The following is a 21,624-nucleotide window of genomic DNA, read 5'->3' as shown; positions in this document are numbered from 1 at the left end:
AATAAATATACAAATGCTATGACTATATAAAGTGGTATATTTGTCACATCAAATGACTTTAGATGATAAAGAAACAACAAAGAACACGGCACATATCTCATTTTACAATATTTCATTGTTTTTTATTTAACTTGTTTGACCACAAAACACATGTACACTTTTTTGGTTCATCTCAGATCACTTCAGGCACAAATTCTTTTTAAATTGTTGCATCAGATTTAGAATACACATTAATATACATAAGGCAATCATGTTATTTGAATAATGTTTTACTGTTGGTTAATTATCAGTTCATCAGTTCATCAGAGACTAGAGCAGAATTGTATTGTGGAGAAATGTATAAATCCTAATTATCCATAAATCCTAATCCTGATGTATACATCGAAATATTCAGTAGAGATTCTGCAGAAATGTACTGAAATGAAACTGCTGGTGAGCTTTGAGATATTGTAACATTCACTTACATTTAAAACCACAACCATTATTACAGTCATTTAAAAGAAAAGATCAAATTTATGCTCATTCTACTAATCTCACAACCCTGAAAACTTAAAATGACTCATTACAGCATTGAGAATGTAAATAATTACTCATTTGATCATATTAATAAGTAATCATTATATATATATCTGTTGTGTGTTTACATACCTTACATTGTATGTGTATAGTGTGTGTGTGTGTGTGTGTGTGTGTGTGTGTGTGTGTGTGTGTGTAATTCTTCAGATGTGTTTATCCAAACTCTCAATAGCTTTTTTTTTTGTGTATTTTCTCCATGCAGTAGGAATCTTTCCCTTTCCCTGGAATGTTTTACCATAAAGCTTTTCCAGGTCTGTTTGGAATCTGCACACAAACCACTTCCAGTATGTGAGCTCTGAATTATCAGGGGTGATGCTCCACTTAGCATATTCTCCTCCTGCTTTTCTGTAGATTTTGTAGGGTACTGACACATCTGTATCATGACTGGTGTAGAAACCTTTATCACTTTGTACTAAAGTTGTACAAATATCAGCACAGAGATTTGTTGTATTTGTATAGTGCCATCCATTTATTCCATTTACTCTGTGGAAGGGGACACTGTGATCTCCATCATGATCCTCCATTGTGTTGGTGCAGATGGCTTTACAGAATGGACACTGAACCCAGCAGCACTTACAGAGATGTTCAATCAGAATCTCATCTGGTTTCTTCCTGAACTTCTCCATGTTGATGTCTGTTACACTGTTGAAGCTTTCATGTTGTTCTGACATCATCTTTGTGAGACCTTCACCTACAACCTGCCGAAGAAAATCTAAATCAGTAATTTTCTCCAGACCAGTGCAGGTTATTTCCTTTAAGCTCAGCTCATCTGTTAGTGAATTCTTCAAATTTCTCAGCCACATGTTTGCATCACCACTGCTCTTCTTCACTTTTTCAGTTGTGATGTTCACAGCGTTCATCACTTTCTGCTCTTTGTGTTTCAGATTTCCTTTGAGAAGATTCAGAACCTCTCTGTTATTTTCAGTGATGTATTTATCAACATTGTCTGTAATAAACTGTTTAAAGTGTTTCTTGGGACGGTGGATGTACTCCATGTACTTCTCAAAGTTCTCCTGCTGTGCCAGAGATTTCAGGATGTGTTTCTCAAGCTGTGACCTGTTACCATTAAATTCTGGCATGTCTGATCTCATCTGTGTTGACAGATCAATAGCAGTTTTATTGTAGGCTGCTTCCAGGATGGCTGGTACAAGATTGTTGTAGACAAGTTGACCAAATACTGTTCTGGTTTTTGCTCCTTTGCAGTAGTTTTGGAAGATGCTGTAATATTGTGGTTTCTGCTTTTCCAGATACAATTTTACATCATTCTCATCTTTGAACTGTTGGTGGATCCTGGTGAATTTGGAACCTGCAAGGTGACACACATGAAGACAGAGATCCAGAGTAAATTCCTTTTTTATCTTTATTGTCTTGTTCTCACTGTGATATTTCTCAACTCTGTGTTTGACCTGGTCAGTTATTTCCTGAATGTAGCTGTTTTTGTACCCCAGTCCTGTAATTTTGCTGCAGATCTTCTGGATTAAGTCCTCAGATTCTTGGATGACATTGTTGAATAGTTTCCTCACTGACTCCTGGACTTCAAAAGCACTAATTTTTATTGTCTTTAAAATGTAGCATGAATAATCTCCCAGTCTGTGTATCTTTGTGTAATCTTCCTGAGATATTCGCTCATACACAGCAGCTTGTTCATTACCTTCAGACAGAATCTGTATCACATCCTCCCAAAAATCAAAAGGTTTCTCTACAGGTGTGTCTTGTGTCAGTTCAGAGACCCATTTGTTCCACACTTTATCAAATTCCTGTCTGAGGACTTGTTCATTAGTTTCTGTGCTTTTTAATTGTAGAGCAAGTGCTTTACTCATATTAAAGAGCTTTTTATCATACTCTGTCTTTTTGTGATCAAAAGTTTCTCGAGCTTTTTGCTGTTGAAGAAAATCATTCAGGTTTGTTTTTGCATTTTTAACAAGATCTTCAAGAATTTGTGTGATTCTCTGTTCACATCTCACTTTCCACTGAATTAAAATGTCTTTGTCCTTGTCCTCTTCAAAGTAACATTTCATTGATTTCTCCACATCTTCTTTGGTCTCCTTCTTGTGATCATAAAGGTCTTTGTCCTCAATCTTTTGCAGTTTTCTGTTTTTAATTGTGTTGTGCAGTTTTTCTTCATGTTCTAACATGGCACTTCTGAGGAACCAGGTCCATTTTCCAAACTCAGTTTCTAGTTTCCTGTAGACCGCAATCTCCAGTGTGTTTCTGAAGCTAAAAACAAAGTTCTCATTTAGTAGAGCCTTCCACAGATCACTGATGCGTGATTTAAACTCTGAGAGTTTCATACTATGAGACTTGGTAGCATTTGTGAAAATAGCTCTCTTTAGCTTCTGAACATTTTCACTGTATGAGGGGTTTGGTGGAGCCATTGGTGGGCTGCCCTCCCAGAGCTGTGCAAAATACTGAACATCATCTTGTACATTGAAAGCAATAACATCACTGAAGCACTCAGCTTCACTGTCTTCCTCTTTAGCAGCTAATTTTGTCATTTCATCCAGTTTTTCCTGTAGACTTCTCCTGCCCTCCATGTTCTTCTCTCCAGCTGTGATGTCACCAACATTCTGATGGACAAACATACAGCTTGGATTAAGTTTGACCTTCTTCATTCTCAGGAAGGCCTGAACAACAATCTGAAGAATCTCCTGCATCTCAGCAGGGTTCTCACCAAATATGTTGATCAAAGTCAGATTACCAAGACCTACAACAAATGTTGCAAGTTCATTATCATGATGGTGAGTGGATTTTCCTGCAAGCTCAAGTGCTCTAAGCCCTTCAGTATCTACAATAAGAATGTAGGCGAACTTCAGCTGCTCCTTCATCTCCTCTGCTACTCTGACCAGCTGCATGAAGGCTCCTCGGGTGCACCTTCCAGCACTGACAGCAAACTGGAGTCCAAACATGGCATTCAGCATGGTGGATTTTCCTGTGCTCTGAATCCCTAGAACTGACAGCACAAAGACTCTCTGGTCTCCCAGTTTCTTTATGAGTTCATCTAGAACTGCTGAAACCCAAATCAGAGGAACATGAGCAGCATCACCATCCATCAACTCTATTGGAAGACCAGATTTTATGAATTCTGCAGCAAGTTTGGGGAGATTGGAGATGCTTTCTTGTTCAGATCTTTTGTTAATATGTTGTTTGGAAATATTTGACTCATATATCTGACCCATCTCCCTGAAGATGTGTTCTGGACCCAATTTTGCTGCATTTAGTTTTTCAGATATCTCTTCAAGTTCTGTTTGCTTAGCCTTCATCTTTTCTGATTTACCATGTTTCTTTTTGAGGTCTAAAATCCTTGTCCATGTTTCATTATACTTGTGATGAAGATCTGAAAGATCATCTGAGGTTTGTTTGTCCAGTAGAATCTCGAGCCATTTAATAAAAAATGATTTTTCATTTCCTGATAGAGAATTCAGTGAGGAAATAAATTCTTTCATAAATCCTGATTGTCCAATTTCTTGTAGCTGTTCACGGATTTGTTTCATTTGTGTTTGTTTTTCACACTTTTGCATTTCTAAATTGTTTCCTTGAAGTCGATGTGAGTCTTTGTTTATCTGACACCACTCATACCAGAGCTTCCCTTGACAGGGCAGGTGTGTTTCCTTTAATGTGGATATTTCCTTCCCCTCCAGTTGTTTTATTATTTTCTTTGCAGCTTCTTTTCCTTTCCTGCATTCAGGATCATCTTCATCTGTGCTGATCTCATTGTTTTTGTATAAGTTCTCAAGTTTAAAAACTGAAGATGACTTGGACAGACACTCTGTGATGGTTGTTCTGAGGTTCTCTGATACGTCTGACTGATTTCTGTCTTTCAGACCAATTCTGTATCTTCTATTCTTAATCTTACTGACACCTGATTCATTCACAGAAAGGAGACAGATTAGTGGTTTGGGTCCATTTACAAGTCTCTGTAGCATCTCATTATTTCTTTCATTTTTAGAATCAGATAAAAGAACAACATTTACAGACGACATTTCAGTCAGAATATCCAGTAGTTCTTTACTGCTTTCTGCATCACCATGTAGATTACAGAAAGCAACACAGTCAGTAAAATGATCAGTTTCATTTCCAGATGGACAGTACCAAGCAATCTCCACAACTCCATCCATCAGTAGACGGTTTTTAATGCTGCCTGGACAGTGTCTGTGGAAGAACGTATCATGCTTCTTACTGATCAAGCTGTTCATCAGCTGAGACTTGGAAAAGGACCCGTCTCCTAACCTGAAGAACGCCACCATTGGAGTTTCTGCTTCATAAACATGCTGGGTTTTACTGATCTTGGTACCAGAAGTGTCAGTGGTTTTCCAACTTTTAATAACTTGGTGAAATGTCCACAGAGGAAACTCGATATTTCCAGTAAATGGATTTGGCACCAGTAGAGGCAGAGCGTACTGACACTGAGAGAGTTTAGTCACTATTAGTTGCTTTAGGAAATTGTCTGAGAAGTGGAACACCGCCATCTGAAGATCCATGGGATGGATAGAATTTTTTACACTGTCAAAAGATGCAGCTTTTTTGCAGAAAAGCTCATCAAGTTTATCAATTTCTTCTTCATGTGTATCTGCAAAAGGAGGGTCTAAAACAGTGTCTTCTTTTTTGGTGGCGATGAATCTTGCTCTGTAATTCATCATTAACAACCTTTGTAGAAAAGTTTGAACCAGATCTTTTTCTTCGCAAGGTTCTTGACAATGTAATGAAAGAGAAGTGAGCTGAAGAACATCTGAGGTTTTCATTTTTAGTTTCTGCTTTTCCAGTATATTAAGTCTGGTTAAAAGTTGCTTTATTTGTTTATTTTTTTCACATTTTGATCCAGATTCTTCTACTCCAAGCTCTGTTTTTTCCATCTGTCAAATACATTTAAACATTTTGAACACAGCATATTTAATAAAGGTCATAATCAATTTTAATTAATTTTGTTTGAAAACATTTGGGAAAGGAAATCAAAAGTCAAAATTGTCTAATACACTTTCAGTAAACATTTTATGGCAGACCATGAATTTCAATGATTTTGGTGAATGTTCTTATTCTGTTCTTGAATGAGTGTATACATTTTTTTTAATAAAAACATTATACCCATCATTTATATAATCTGTTCCAGTTTGCATCCACTAAAGTTTATGAATCAGCTCTTATTTTGGTTTTGTTTGATTGGAGCCTATGAGAAATCCAGATTATGTAGAGACTGTCATATGATTTTACTGTGCACATTATTCAGGTCTCAATAATACTGCCATGCAGCTGATTTAATAAATGTTTATGTACTGGTGCTCACCCAGTGGTAGATTTGAACCCATAACCCCTGTTCACCACACCGATGACTTTACATGGTGAGCCACCAGTCTTGTTAGAAATAGGACCCAAATGCTTAATGGTCTGATCATACCCGCTGGAATGGACGGAAGGATGTTGCTGGTCTGCGCTTCTGATCTGCGTTCCGTTTCTGTGTGCAAACTGCTTCTCTGAGCACTTGTTTGAACCTGTTTCAGGTCCTATGACACACCTAGATAAATTGTCTTGCTGATGGAATCCCAGCTTCTACATCCTGTTTGGGAAACATGGGTGTAGCATAGCCAAACTGGCACTCAAAGGGGGGCATACCTAGTATGGAGTGCCATAGTGTGTTGTGAGCCATCTCCGCCCACATTAGGAGGGATTTGAGGATGCCAGACACCGAAGAGTCCGTTCCAGGTCCTGGTTGACCCTCTTGGTTTGGCCATTTGACTGAGGATGGAACCCTGATGACAGGCTCACATCAGCCCCTAGATTTTGACAAAAGCCCCCCCAGAAACGGCTGGCAAACCACAGGCCTCTGACAGAGACCACCTCCCTTGGCAATCTGTGAATCCTCAACACACGTTGCAGTAACAACTCGGCAATCTCCCTAGTTGATGGTAACTTCAATAGCACAATGAAATGACTCGCTTTAAAAAAGCGATCAACAACCACCAACATCACAGTCTTCCCCTTAGATGGGGCACACCCATAATAAAGTCAAGGGCAATGTGAGACCATGGGTTCGATGGGATAGGCAAGGGGTGTAGTAGTCCAGCTGGCTTGGTTCTGGTGTCCTTGTTCTGGGCACAAATTGCATAAGAGGTTATAAAGCATGTCGCGATCCATGTGGGGCCACCAAAACTGCTGTCGTTTAAATCCCAGCATGTGGGTGACGCCTGGGTGTGCTGTAAAAGGTGAGGTGTGCCCCCACTGAAGGATTCTCTTCCTGACAGTGGAGGGGTCTTCCCAGTGGTTCTCCACCGGGTCAGGCTCTGTCCATTGAGCCTGCTGTATGGCTTCCTCCAGGCTCCAATAAGTAGGCGCTAAGATGCGGGCCTTGGGGATCACAGCCTCTGGTGTGTGCATCTGTGAGCAGCAGTTAAATAACTCAAACCCCGGTAATCAATGCAGGGGCAAAGGCCTCCATACTTCTTTCCAACAAGAAGAAACCAGCCCCAGGGATGTAGATGGCCATACGAATCCCACCAAAGACTCAGCCTTTCCTGGATGCTGCTTTTGTACCAAACCATGATTACAATCACCTGCTGAAATTACCTGTTTGAAATCACATCATTATTTAGTTTTTTCACCTCATTATTAGCCCTAAATTGCCCTTGTCCCAACGTTTTTTGGGAATGTGTTGCGAGTATGAAATGCAGTCAAAGTAAATGTAAGGAACATTTTTATTTTCTTTGCTTTTTGCATTCTGCCCCAACTTTTTCTGATTTGGGGTTGTAGAGTTGTTAAAAGTTTTTTGTCAATTAGCAAAATGAAAAGTGAACAAACAAAAGGGTAATCTAAATTAAATCCAGATTTGGTGTGATCAGCCTGTGCCTTCATAACAGAACCAATTCTTATATACTTGCAATATATTTATGCTGCAAGACATGGGAAGTAGGATGGACATGCATATGGCTGGGGAGCTTGAGACAGACTGCAGTGGGTCTGATGACCTTTTTAACCTTGTAGGGACTGATGAAGCATGGTGCCAGCTTCCTGGAGTGTGCAAAGAGAAGTTTTGGGAGGATAACCAAACGGACCGACCGGGGAGGTACTGAGGACTGCCAAATCTAGTTCCTGCTCTAGGAATAAGAGAGGCTGAAATGGGGATCACCCAATAGCAGAACAGGGAGTTATGGGCATATTCCACCCAGGCAGGGTAAGTGATCCACTGCAAGGGGTTGCTGGAAGTCACACAGCACAGAGCAGCCTCCAGTTCTTGATTAGTTCTTCCAGCTTGTCCACTGGATTGGGGAAAAAACCCCAACAAAAGGCTGACAAGGAGGCAGTTGTTGATCTGTCCAAAAAACAAAGGTCTGCTCCGCACCCTTCAACCAGTGCCTCCACTCTTCCACAGCTAGCTTGACTGCCAAAAGGTTGCAGTTGCCGACATCGTAATTTGCTTCCACTGGGGAGAGTCATTGGGAGAAGAAGGCGCAAGGATAGAGCCTAATACCAGGGCTGGAACGCTGGGATAGTACCACTCCAATTCCACAGTCAGAAGCATCAACCTCTTCTTGGAAGGGTCCAGCTGACAGACGCAGAAGTAAACAGATGCTTAAAGTGGTCAAATGCAGACTGGGCTTTAGGGGGATAGGACTTAGGCAGGTGAGAGGAGCGGCTACCTTGCTTTACTTCTGAATGAACCTCCTATAAACATTAGCAAAACCCAGAAAGCGTTGCAATGCCTTGCGGCATGAGGGGGTCAGCCATTCCGCCACAGTGCAGATCTTTTCTGAGTTGGCCTTGATTTGCCCTGGCTAAATCAAAGGAAAAAAGCCAAGCCACAGAAGGTAATTGAAGTGCTCCAACGGGGTGTTAAAGGTTGTCTTCCACTAATCCCCCTCGCAAATCCAGGTGGTAAGTGTAAGCAGTGTGGAGGTCCAGCTTACTGAAGACAGCAGCTTCTCGCAAGGACACAAAGACTGAAGTGGTCAACAGGAAAGGGGGTACTTGTTTCGGAAAGTTATAATGTTTAGGCCCCACTAGTCTATGTATACTTCTTGATGAAGAAAATCCCTGCACCGAAAAGAGAGGAAGAAGGATGGATGATCCTGGTAGACACTCAGAGATGTAGTTCTCCAGAGCTTACCTCTATAAGCGTGACAAGAGGTACAGACAGCTGGTAGGAAGTGGGGCCCCTGGGGGAAGGCCTATGGAAAAGTCATAAGATCGGTGGTGTGGTAGTGTTTGAGCATGGTCCTTACTGAAAACTTCCTATAGGTCATGGTACTCAGAAGGCATCTTGGAGAGGTCTACAGCATCACTGGACAAAAGAGTGCTAGGTTAAGGGCCAGAGGGGTGAACAGCAGACTGCAAGTTTGTTTGTTTATTAAGATTTTAACGTCATGTTTTACACTTTGGTTACATTCATGACAAGAACATTAGTTAGTCATTACACAAGATTCATCAGTTCACAAGGTTATATCCAACACAGTCATGGACAATTTAGTGTCTTCACTTCACCTCACTTGCATGTCTTGGGACTGTGGAAGGAAACCGGAGCATCCAGAGGAAACCTACATGACAGGGAAAACTCCACACAGAAAGGACCGAGACCGACCCACCTGGGGATTGAAACCAGGACCTTCTTGCTCTGACCCAGAGACGATTAGAGCAGAGAAGGGTAAAAATCTACAGCTGCCACCAAAGCTTTTCTTGAGTGGAGCACAATAAATATACATAGCTTCTGACAAAGGTAGTTATACTGCATCAGCAAGGTCTCTCACAGGCAAATATTTCAAAGTTGATATGTTTTAAGATATGCTGTTCAAGCTCAAAGAAGAACAAAGAAACGAGCAAAATTGAGGACCATAGACACAGTGGTCTGCCAAGGAGACATAGTGCAGCAGATGAAAGACACATTATGCTTACTTCCCTTCAAAATCAAAAGATGTCCAGTAGTGAACACTGGCAGAAACCAGTGGGACCCAAATACACCAGTCTACTGTTAGAAGAAGTCTGGTCAAAAGGGGTCTTCATGAAAGCCATACCTTCAATGTGAAAACAAGGCCAAGTGACTCAACTATGCACAAAAAGATAGGAACTAGTGATAAATCAAAATTGGAAATGTTTGGCTGTAACAGAAGGCATTTTTTTCGCCAAAGAGCTGGAGAGTGGTACAATAATGAGTGTCTTCAGGCAACACTGAGGCATGGTGAAGGTTCCTTGCAAGTTTGGGGTTGCATTTCAGCAAATCTTGATGATGATGGCCCCTCTAGGGCCCTGATCTCAACGTTTGGTACAAAACCATTATCTACAAAAGGCCAAGTTTTTGAAGAGCAAAGATGAACAGAGGATCTCCAGTTGGTCAACACATGTGGGGAAATGATTAGTTTGGCAAACCTTTGTCAGGCACTACAAATCAGTGTTAAATACATACTCAATTTTTTGGATACAGATTTGGGGTTGTATAATGTATTATGTTCACATAATAAATACAAATTTCCTAAAACCTCAAAAAAGAGAAATTATTTTTAACCATGAATGCAAAGATAAACTTAGAACTGCTTACCAATTCTGTTTCTGCTGGATAAAGGTTAGAGCTGGAGTCTGTAAAAAGGAGAAAATACTGTGTGATGAAAAAAACACAAATGATTATTTATTTTAGCCTTACTGATCATGATGGAAATATAGTGTTAGCTCACCCCTGTCGAGTTACCACTGTGGGCCCCTAAGCAAAGCCCTTAACCCCCAATTGCATGGATTGTTTTTGGGCACAATTGTAAATCACTGAAAAAAAGCATCTGCTAAAAGCTGTAAATGTAAGGCTCAAATTTTTAAACCTGTCTACAGCAACATGATGCTACATGGATCATGCAAAATAATAGCTGTTAATCCTACACATCTATACTGATAACAAAATGATGTGTATAATGTTTTATGATATACACATTGAGTTAAGGATTTATTTATTTCTGAAAATTTCTGTTAATCATACAGGAAATAAGCAAGGTGTTATATAACAAATAGGTGAGTGGTGGCCAGGTAACACAGCTGGTAGCGCGAGCCTTGCACAGCAATATAGGCACTATAGTATCTGGTTTTGATCCTACCTACAATCACTGTGATGAGTTTTGTATGTTCTCCATGTATCCATGTGCTCTGGGCTTACTTCACCACCCAAAATCAAAGTAGAAGTGTGAATGGCCATTCTAATTTGCTGCTCTAAATCACCAAGGTTTAATGATTAAATTATGTTAATAAGTGAGTGAAACCCTGCACTGAATTGACCCTCTGTTCAGTTTATGATTACTTAACATATTGTAGTTTAAGTATTTATTTGAGTTTATTCATACCATTTAAAGCATTTAATATGTTCACCTGAGAAACATTTTTAATCTCATCACATGTATTTTTTACAATTTGTTGTGTTTTGTTTTTGGCTAAATGTACTTTAATGTGATTATTTCTGCATATAATTAATAAAAATAAATTTTTAATTATTAAAATAAAGTCTGACATTACAGTGGTATCACATTTTGAAATTCAGTGCAATCAGAAAGTCTTTTAGGTAATGTTTTCTCTCTGCTGAATATTTTATTTCCCTTCACCTGTAGCTCAATTAGTTTTGAGCTAACTCCACGCAGAAAGGACCCAGACTGGCCGACCTAGGAATCTAACCCAGGATCTTTTTGCTGTAAGGCGACATGGCTACCCACTTAGCCACTGTGCCACCCCAAAGTAAATGTAAGAAACTGTGTGTTTTTATTATTTGCATTTTCCATGCTGTCCCAACTTTTTCTGATATGGGGTTTATAAATATATATATATTCACAGTCCTTCACTTTTTTCACATTTTGTTATGTTACAGCCTTATTCAATAAGGTAAAAGTAAAAAGATTGAGATATTTGCAAATGTTTTAAAAATAAAACACTAATATAAATCATGTACAGAAGTATTTACAGCATTTGCTGAATACTTTGTTGAAACACCTTAGGCAGTGATTACAGCCTCAAGTCTTTGAGTATGATACTACAAGCTTGGCACACCTAATTTTGGGCAGCTTCTCCCATTCTTCTTTGCAGAACCTCTCAAGCTCCATCAGGTTGGATGGGGAGCATCGGTTCACATCTCCAGAGATGTTCAATCAGGTTCAAGTCTGGGCTCTGGCTGAGTGTTTTAGTATGGATGATTAACACTATCACTTTCAGGAGTCAGACAGCAGGCACGCTTGGTTCATGATTATAATAGCTTTATTATAATGCACAGTAGTTACACATACAATAAGTAATAATTCCCAACCTAAAACTACCTGCAAAGCCCTGGATTAAGCTATCATCACCCACCTCTCATCTGCTGGGGAGCCCCTTCAGCTCTGGCATGAGATCAAGTTAACCCAGAAATGCCGGGCAATGCGTGCTGTCCCATGGCTGAGCTCCTGCAAGTACACCCCCCCCCCCCCCATTAAAGGAATGCTTCTGCAAGTGAGTCAGGGCCGCAACTGAGGCCAAATCATATTACTAGACCATATCAAGGTTGATCCATTCCAGATCTTAATAAGGCTGCATTATTTGCGTACCATCCAGTAAGAGCAACCAAGACCAAAACACATTACTAGCTGCGTTCTTTGTGTACCGTCCAGCATCCAGGGCCATAAGGGCCCCATGCATTTGGAGGTTACTTCACCCATTAATTGTACTTCAACAAAAATACCTACTCTAGGTTTTGAACATAAAGGTTTTGAACTCAAGAACATTTCCAGAGTTGTCCTGAAGCCACTTCTTTGTTCTCCTGGCTGTGTGGGTGTCAGGTCTTTGTCATGTTGGAAGGTATACCTTCACCCCAGTATGAAGTCCAGAGTGCTCTGGAGCAGGTTTTCTTCAAGAATCTCAGTCGAATTAGCTGCATTCATCTTTCCCTATATCAGAACTATTCCCACATCATGATGCTGCCACCACCATGCTTCACTGTAGAGATGGCATTAGCCAGGTGATGAGCGGTGCCTGTTTTCCTCCAGACGTGATGCTTGGTATTTAGGCCAAAAGGTTCAATCATTGTTTCATCAGACCAGGGAATCTTGTTTCTCATGGTCTGAGAGTCCTCCAGGTGCCATTTGGCAAACTCCAGACGAGCTGCCATGTGCCTTTTCCTGAGGAGTGGCTTCTGTCTGGCCACTCTAGCATACAGGCCAGATTGGTGATGATGGAGGCCACTGTGCTCACTGGGACCTTCAATGCTGCAGAATTTTTTCTTTACCCTTCCCAAGATCTGTGCCTTGACAAACCTGTCTTTGAGGTCTACAGATGATTCCTTGGTCTACATATGATACAGATGACTTCATGGCTTGGCTTGTGCTCTGACATGCACTGTCTGCTACAGGGCTTTATATAAATTTTATATATAAAATGAGAAGAAGGAGATATACTTTATTTGTCATATATACAAAAATATGAAACAAACCTTTTTCCTCATGGGGTATTGTGTGTGTGTGTGTGTGTGTGTGTGTGTGTGTGTGTGTGTGTGTGTGTGTGTGTATATAAATTTTTGGGGAAAATGAAGTTAATCCATTGTGGAATAAGGCTGTAACATAACAAAATGTGGAAAAAGTGAAGCAATGTGAATACTTTCAGGATGCTCTGTATTTAACCCTCATAAACAAACTAACCCTTTATAAGCAAAACTGGTCATCAAATAAGCCAACCATTTATTTTTTTGTTATTAATAATACACTGCTGCCCTCTACAGTGCATAACATTGTCATGAGATCCTGAGACTATGTAGGAATCTCTGTGCGTAAATGCCAAGCTCAAACATTTCTTAAATTAAAATAAATTGAACAGTGGCATGATTTTGTGATGGATATTACAACATGTATATGATACCACGACCTACTACTCACGCATCTTAAACAGCATTACGTCCCACAGATACACTTCAAAATCTTGTGAAAAGCTGCCCCAAAAGAGTAGAAAATGTCACTGTTGTCAAAAAAGAGGGTAGTGGTGCCCCATATTAATGCCCATTGTTTTGGTATGGTAGCTCATTGTAGGACCAGGACTGTCCATTTCAGCTATAGACAAAGACACACTCTGATACCTCTTAGTTCTTCCTTTTAGTTATGCTGTAATAATTAGGGGTGTCAGAGGCTCATGCGCAAGGTGGTTCTGACATGAACCTTTTCCCCCACTGAGTCTGAATTCTTCAGGTTTAAGACATGCTAACAATGCTGATCCTGCTGGATATTATGGAATCTGCCGTGTCGGCATTTAAAATGTCCAAAGCTCACTATTAGACTACCACAGCCTGAACTAAAACTTATCCTTTAGGCCACCCAAAGAGGGTGGAGTTGTAACGATATAGGGCTAGACTATACAAGTGGTGGACTCACACACACAGATGTTTTACAATGAGTTTAATAATAGCAAAAGACACAACCTGATTACACAATACAAGTTGAACAAGACAAGACACACTAACATGAACTAAGCTAAATGCTAACGCTAAACACATGAGATATTAACCCTAAGCTAAGCTAACACTTACAACATGGGACAAGACAGAATCATGAAACAAACATGAACAAAGTTAAACAAGAACTAGACTAAGACAAACAGACATTAACAACAAAATTAACAACAGAAACTAACTAACGGGATCTTACAGGAGCAAACAAACAAACTAAACAAACAAAACAAAAGTAAGCCAAAGGCTAAGGCAAGGGCAAAGTCAAACTGACAGACAGAATCTAATTCAAATCAAATTCAAAATAACGAGCGAGGAGTAAATGGACAGGACCAAAGCAAAGGCCAAGCTAATCCAATCCAAAAGCAAATAGTCCCCAGTGACTAAACCACAGCTGTGGCTAATTAGCAATGTGCTTCTGGAGAGAGGGGTGTGGCATCTCTACACTGAACCTGCTCCCAGAGCACAAAGGGGCTGAATCCGTGACAGTAGCCCCCCTCCCAAAGGCACGACAGTCGGCGTGCCCCTACAAACACACATACAATGAAAAAGAGGGTGTCCTGGACCCAGAGGGGCAAATTTAACACCCTCCAGCATGTTCCAGAGTACTTGAACACCACCTACCAATGTGAGACCTGAAGCACAGCCTGGAGGTGCCAAAAGGATACCTGGAGCGCCGTCTGGTGGTGCCGACATGAGACCTGGAGCACCATCTGATGGTGCCGACAAGACACCTCTTCAGACTCCACGCAGCTCACGCCAGATGCCTCGCAGCTGATTATATGCTCCAAGAAGGCACCTCCAGAGAGTGCTCCAGGTCTCACGTCAGCACCCCAGATGGTGCTCCAGGCCTCATGTCGGTGCCACCAGATGGCGCTCCAGATGTCTTGTCAGCACCACCAGTCAGTGCAGGTCTCATGTTGGAACCACCAGACGGCGCTCCAGGTATCAGTTTGGCGCCCCCAGACAGTGCTCCAGGCCTCTGGGGGGAGCAAATAATCAGCTGCATTAAGACTGAAGAGGCAACTGAAGTCAGCTGCGGGGAGCCTGAAGAAGCGTCTGAAGTCTGCTCCATGGAGCCTGAAGAAGCGTCTGAAGTCAGCTGCGGGAAGCCTGAGGAGGCATCTGAAGTCAGCTAAGTGGAGCCTGAAAAGGCGTATAAAGTCAGCTGCGTGAAGCCTGAAGAGGCATTTGAAGTCAGCTTTGTGGAGCCTGAGGAGGCATCTGAAGTCAGTTGCATGGAGCCTGGCAAGGCATCAGGAGTCAGCTGCTTGGAGAATAGAGCTTTGACTGGTGACTGCAGCATAGCACAGGGAGAGCCGTCTGGAGTAGATGGTGGCTTAAACTCTGCAGTCTGCAACATGGAACCTGGAGCTTCGACTGGTGACCGCAGCATAGCACAGCAAAAGCCATCTGGGGTAGACTGTGACTTGAACCTTGTTGAGTTGCCAGCAGTCTGCAGCCTGGAAACTGGAGCTCTGTCTGGTGGTGGCAACATAGCACAGGGAGAGCTGTCTGGAGTAGATGGTGACTTGAACCCTGTTAAATCGCCTGCAGTCAGCAACGGGTTTCTTAAGTGACCAACCAAACCTGGAGAAAACTGAACCGGTTGACTCTGACTGGGTGGCTGGATGACCCGAGACTACAAACCCATTATTTATTGAACCCTGATCTGCTGACTGACACTTAGGACAGGCAGAGACAGACGAACATGGAACAGATTTAATAGACCAATGAACAAAACAAAGAATCCTAGGTGGCTCCTGAAGAATTAGCTTGACTTGACACAATGACTGGACTGATTTGACATGGTGAACACACAGCACACAGAACACTAACTTGAACCAGCAAACTTGACAAAACAGACTGAGCCGACAGAGGCCTAGAACTAACTTGACGGGATTGGAACATGGGCAAATCCTGACTAGACAAACTAGAACTCATGGAATTTGATGAAGGGACATGGCAGACTTGGACAGATGGACAAGACAGAAAAGACTGACTGACAGAATGAGCTGGACTTGACACAGTCACTGGCTGGACCTGGCATGACGGAACTTGAACCGACTGACATAAGGAAACAGGTTGAGCTGCTAATGTGGACATTGGAAGACGTAGAGCATTACTAGCAGGCACTGGCACCCAAACCACATCAATACGAACATCCCCAGCAGGCACTGTATGCCGGGCATATGCTGCAGTGTGCGATTTGCTACTTGAAGCATCTCCAACAGGCACGGGAGGTTGGGCAAACTTCCCTATACTAAAACTATGGGGTTTTTCTCATGGAGATTTGGCTCTCATGAGGCAATCAAACACTTTAACCAGGACACCTGGACAGGACCTGTTCTGTTTCAGTTGGTTGAGGGTCCAGAAGATTCTGCAGGGTGGAGATGGCTCTGAAGAAGGAAGCCTTTGACACCAGAGTCACTCCTATCATACGGAGCTGGCTTACTGAGCAGGTTTGAGGGAATCTCATGGAGCCACATTTCACTGTGTCCTGTGTCCAAAACCAAACAGTCCCCAGTGACTAAACCACAGCTGCCTTTTTACAGGTTCTTAGCATTACCCCTAAACAAATTGCCAATCAAGAGGATCAACCATAAAAGGGGCATTGTCTCAGGACTGAGAGTGCATCTGGGGAAAGGGGCGTGATATCTCTCACAGAGATTTCCTTCTTATAATATATAGGGAGTTGTTTTTCTTGCCACAGTTTCCCTTGGCTGGCTTGCTCATACAAATAAATATGACTTTACAATGGCGTCCAAATACTTTCGTCTAGATAGTATACATAAATGCAAACAGCCTCTAAAACAAATACAGTTGGGACCAGAGCCTTATAGAGCTGGAACTAACCATACAGATAAAGCTCTAAAGATCAGTGTTTGTAAAGCTGAGCAATCACTTCCACCATTATATAAATGTCAACATTTACACTAAATAGTTCCATTTACAAATAAACATCTAAAATGTGACATTTTTTTTACCATGACAATGTCTGCTGATATATTTATGTTCACCAACACTTTTAACAAAACTCCTTATGTTAAATGGCTTCTTACTTTTGTCCTCAGAACAGCTCACACTTTTCCTCTCATCTTTTCCATGTTTGTCATAATGATGCAAAGTTTCCTCTGCATCCTCAAAAATCTCGCATGTGAGATAACTTCCATTTATTTTTATCAATTTGTCAATCTCCTTAAATAGCCAACAAACCAAAGTCTTGTCATGTTTATCTATGAGTTTCAATCTGTGAAACCTTCCATCACATTCATCCAGAAACTTGTTAAAACTTGCAGATTTTTCCTCTTCAGCCTCCCAGCCAGTACTGATCAATATAGAATAGTTTAGTGCTCGGTCACTGAAACAGTTCAGTAAGTGTTTCAGTTGGTTCGTGTCCTCCTCTGTAAAACTCTGAGGTTGCACTACAAGTAAGAAAGCATGAAGACCAGGAGCAGTAAGTGAAACACACTCTTTTAAACTTTCAGTCGTCTGAGTGAGCTTTGAATTGTACAGATGAGAAGCATTGATGATAGTGATGTATCTTTCCTCCACCCATCCTCTGGCTCTCTCAATGTGCTGATCTACTGAATGTGGAGGAACTTCAGTCTCAAATGCAGCTCTACCCAGAATGAAGTTCCCCACACTGCTGGTCTCTGAGTGACTCTTTCCTAACAGAATTATCCTCAGCTCATAAACTGAAAAAGAAGAAAAATATAAATGATCTATAAACATAAATTACTGCTGTGCCAGGTTTCATATAAGATATAAAACATCTAAAGAAAAGAAATTATTTAGAGATTTAAATTACAGGAACAGAATGCTGGACCATGAAACACATTAACATTGAATTGGTTTTATCTTTACAAAATTATATGTTTTAATGTGAACATTTATAGGACTTACAGTGGATTAACTATGTGTCAACACTTTAATGTGTGGTAGACTTGATTTTGAACGGATAGACTTGATTTTGATGTAGATTGGTGGTAAAATGATAATTACATTCATTCAAAATTAAATCCACAACACAATAAAGTAAGTCAAGGGGTCTAAATATTTTCTGAATCTACTCTATTTAGAAAAGAGTTAGGCTTATCAAAACCACAGATTTGTTAAAGCAGATTTAATACAGCAACAAAAACATCTAACTGGAATGTGGCATGGAGCTGGTATTTTTACTGTGAGAATATTTTTTATTTAAAAACTACACTGTAGTTGATTTATTATTAAAATAAGGTGCAGAATTTGTCATTCATTTAATTAGCAATAAAAGTAAAGAACAAAAAGACTTACTCATGGGAGGTGGAGTCATACTTTTCCTCTTTCTTAGTGGTAGATAATCTGTGCATGAATCACAAATCATGTTTTAATCAACACGCTGCAGGACCAGCTGATAAACATGATCTTATACAGAATTTACAGAGATTAGAGTTCCCACCATAATCACTGACACCATAATTATCTGTCTTTTAATGGATTAGATTAGTATCATACTGAAAAACCCAATCAAGTTCATTTATTCAGAGGAAAAAATCCTTCATTAAGCTTTTTCTGTCATTTAGCCATGAATACAAGCAACTGGAGTTTGTTAAACATTACTGGGACTTTGAGCTTTTTTGGCTACAAATCAAATCAAATAAGGTTTATTTGTCACATACATAATCATACACAGTACAACTGTGTTTGGCATAAAAAGAAGTATAACTATATAGAAAAAACTTATGCCCATTATTAAGTAGGGTTTGTTTGTTTATTAGGATTTTAACGTCATGTTTTACACTTTGGTTACATTCATAACAGGAACGGTAGTTACTCATTACAGTTCACAAGGTTATATCAAACACAGTCATGGACAATTTAGTGTCTCCAATTCACCTCACTTGCACGTCTTTGGACTGTGGTAGGAAACCTGAGCACCCGGAGGAAACCCACCAGGCACATGCACAGATAGACCCCTAGTAGTGCGTCTGACTGAAATTAACCAGTGGAACCAGTGTTTTAACGTCTGATTTTTTTTATGGTGGACGATAAACAAATGGTGTTTTCATCATAGCAGTATTCATTCTGACAGAGTGTCTAGATCGGGGAGCTCAATACATCGATCGCTCAGTACACGCTGGTACATCATTCCTCATTCAAACAGGTCAGCCTGACTGACATGAAATGTGGCCACTGTTTGTTTAATTTGTGGTTTGTTACCATAATTATGCCTCAGTCCACATAAAGCACTGCGAATCTAGAACGTATTTCTGATGGAGAAATTTAAACCTACAATCTGACATTTATATGAAGTCGGGGGCCTCTGCTGGACAATTTGGAACTTCCACATACTGTATTTGACAGCTGTTTCGGATCAACCTACTTGTGTGAATCAGTCTTTTCTCACATGAAAATAATGAAGTGTAAATATGGGCCCGTCCTTACTGATGAACACCTGAAAATCTGCTTGAGCATAAGCAGCTCCTGTCCAGATACATAAACCTGACTGATACCATTTAGAGCAAATCATCAGAATAATGTCAGTGTGATTTATCAGTCACTTGCTCTGTAAAGCTGAACATCAATACAAGAACTGAAGCACATTTAAAAAAGCTTCAAAGCTTTTTTGAAAAATGATCATGATGACCTGTAGACTGAAACAGTAGATCTCAAGCCATGAAAGTGTGGGCACTCCTGGTCTTGATGTACAGAATGGAGAGGTATTTGACAGGGATAAAAATTAAAAACAGCCACTAATGCAGTGACAAGACTTGAACTCTCACAAATTGGCACAGATTGAACTTTATCTTTTTTATTTCATTTTTTTTAAATAGATAATTGAAAATAGATACAAACATTATTTTATAATTTTATAATTACAGCATCCTGGCCAAAACGCTGTGTAGGAACAGTCGCCTTTATTCAAGGAGTTATTTTCATGCAAGCATTTACACTTTAACAGTTGAGGTTTACAAATGAGGAATAATTTTGCTAGGTAATTAACATTACAAACTAATATATGTAGAAGGCTAAATATAATGCTCTATAGAACAGCATACAACAAATTATGAATAAATAGGAAAATGTTATTTAGCTGTCTATTTAAATTTATTGGCATAATAATAGGCCCATTGTTAACATTAACTACCCAAAGTGGGTTTCTGATTTGAAATCAAAGGTAGGTCTCAAGTTGAGCTACATTGATTGTGTTAACAAAAATAAATACAAAAAAAAAAGTTATAAAAAGTTAAATATCCTACTGTGTTTTTTTTTTATTAATAATTTTGGTGATGGGTGCCCTTTTTTTTTGGCTTGAGCACCTGACCCCAAAAATGTCTGTGCACATGCCTGAAACAAACGCAGACATGGGGAGAACATGCAAACTCCACACAGAAAGGACCCAGACCACACCACCTGGGGATTGAACCCAGATTTCCTGCTTTTTAAGGTGTTACAGAAGAAGACTTAGTGCTGTTTTGTTGGCAGATGTAGATTGTACAAAGTACTAAATGCAGGGGTGCCAATAATTTTCACACGTGCTTTTTTTCTCAGAATAAAACTCCAGTTAAAGGTTAAATTTTTCAGTGTAGAAATAATTTCACCAAAAGTTTAAATACAGAAAGTCAGTGTATATTACAAAAAAATACTTCTTCAAAATAAGTCTTATCTGGGAATTCTTTGTAAAACCTCAAACCAAAATGTTAGTAGAACATTAATAAATAAAAGAAAGGAAAATTGCTGTTTTTTTAATATTTTAATCCTGGGCTTTCTAATCATATTCTTAACAGGATCAATCAAGCACAAGCTACATCTGATATAACAGAGGAGGTCTGAATTTCCAACATTATAGACTGTTCTACTTATAAGTTGTAACAGACTTTTTTCTGGTTATGTTTATTAAGCTGTTAAACTCATTTCCTTCCAGCAACCTCAATACCGCACTTGATAACAATCTGATTTGCTGATTTTATTGATCTTCAAAAAGTGGTCTGTACACGACTGAATAAACACTTTACACAAGTTTGAGATCCGATCACAACAGATTCCTACAGTAAAAACATCTGAAATGTATTTCATTAATAACAGAATTAATGCTCTTCTTGAATGTGGTGGATTTTGTGCATCAGAACACGGTAGATTAAGTTTATTAAACTGTAAACAAACAGCTTTATTGTCTTCAACACTTCGGTTACCGTAAAATACAGTTTAGACGCGCAGTAAAACTTCAAGTGCAGATAACGAGACCGAGCTTTATTAAAGTGCAGATTTGGTGACCGCGGTGTTTTAGTTTTACATCATGAATGTTTATAGTTGAAGATTTTCATGTCAAAACAACATTACAATAGTTTATAATAACGATAATGCATCACTGTACTGTACATCACATAACTGCAATCAGTTTATTATAGAATTCTAAATCTTACCTACAGCCGCCATCGTCCCTGATCCGTATTAATGTCAAAAGTGAAAATACACACACACACACACACACGCACACACACAGCTAAAATTAACCTTGTTGTAAGTCACATGTTGTATCGTATGTCTGTGTGTGTGTGTGTGTGTGTGTGTGTTTATGTGTGTTTACTTGGTTATTTATTCTGTGCTTTGTTGTTTACCACACAATCACACATTCATTATGATTTTACTTTATGGAGAAC

General features: G+C 40.0%; 1 protein-coding gene across 1 annotated transcript; it reads right to left on the bottom strand.

The window, feature by feature from the left end:
• Positions 1-145: 145 nt before the first annotated feature.
• LOC134302351 (interferon-induced very large GTPase 1-like) lies at positions 146-21,407 on the bottom strand. The gene is made up of 10 exons (XM_062987429.1): positions 21,388-21,407; positions 18,278-18,325; positions 17,044-17,679; positions 15,194-15,532; positions 14,806-15,094; positions 14,606-14,755; positions 8,669-8,729; positions 8,033-8,107; positions 6,808-6,942; positions 146-5,426 (listed from the first exon to the last, which is right to left on the bottom strand). The coding sequence occupies exons 1-10, from the start codon at positions 21,398-21,400 to the stop codon at positions 720-722; spliced, it is 6,453 nt and encodes a 2,150-aa protein (XP_062843499.1). The 5' UTR covers positions 21,401-21,407; the 3' UTR covers positions 146-719.
• Positions 21,408-21,624: the final 217 nt, after the last annotated feature.

The sequence above is a fragment of the Trichomycterus rosablanca genome, chromosome 2 (assembly GCF_030014385.1).
Source record: "Trichomycterus rosablanca isolate fTriRos1 chromosome 2, fTriRos1.hap1, whole genome shotgun sequence".
NCBI classification, from domain to species: Eukaryota; Metazoa; Chordata; class Actinopteri; order Siluriformes; family Trichomycteridae; genus Trichomycterus; species Trichomycterus rosablanca.
The sequence above is the reverse complement of the archived record's forward strand: the minus strand, read 5'-3'. Positions and strand labels throughout refer to the sequence as shown.

Excerpts from the sequence above, each read along its gene's own strand:
- LOC134302351 (XM_062987429.1), bottom strand. Across the intron at positions 14,756-14,805 it reads GCACCATCTGGGGTGCTGAC|CTGCGAGGCATCTGGCGTGA; the intron begins GTGAGACCTGGA and ends GCATATAATCAG. Across the intron at positions 8,730-14,605 it reads GTGCTTCAGGTCTCACATTG|GCCTTCCCCCAGGGGCCCCA; the intron begins GTAGGTGGTGTT and ends ACTTTTCCATAG.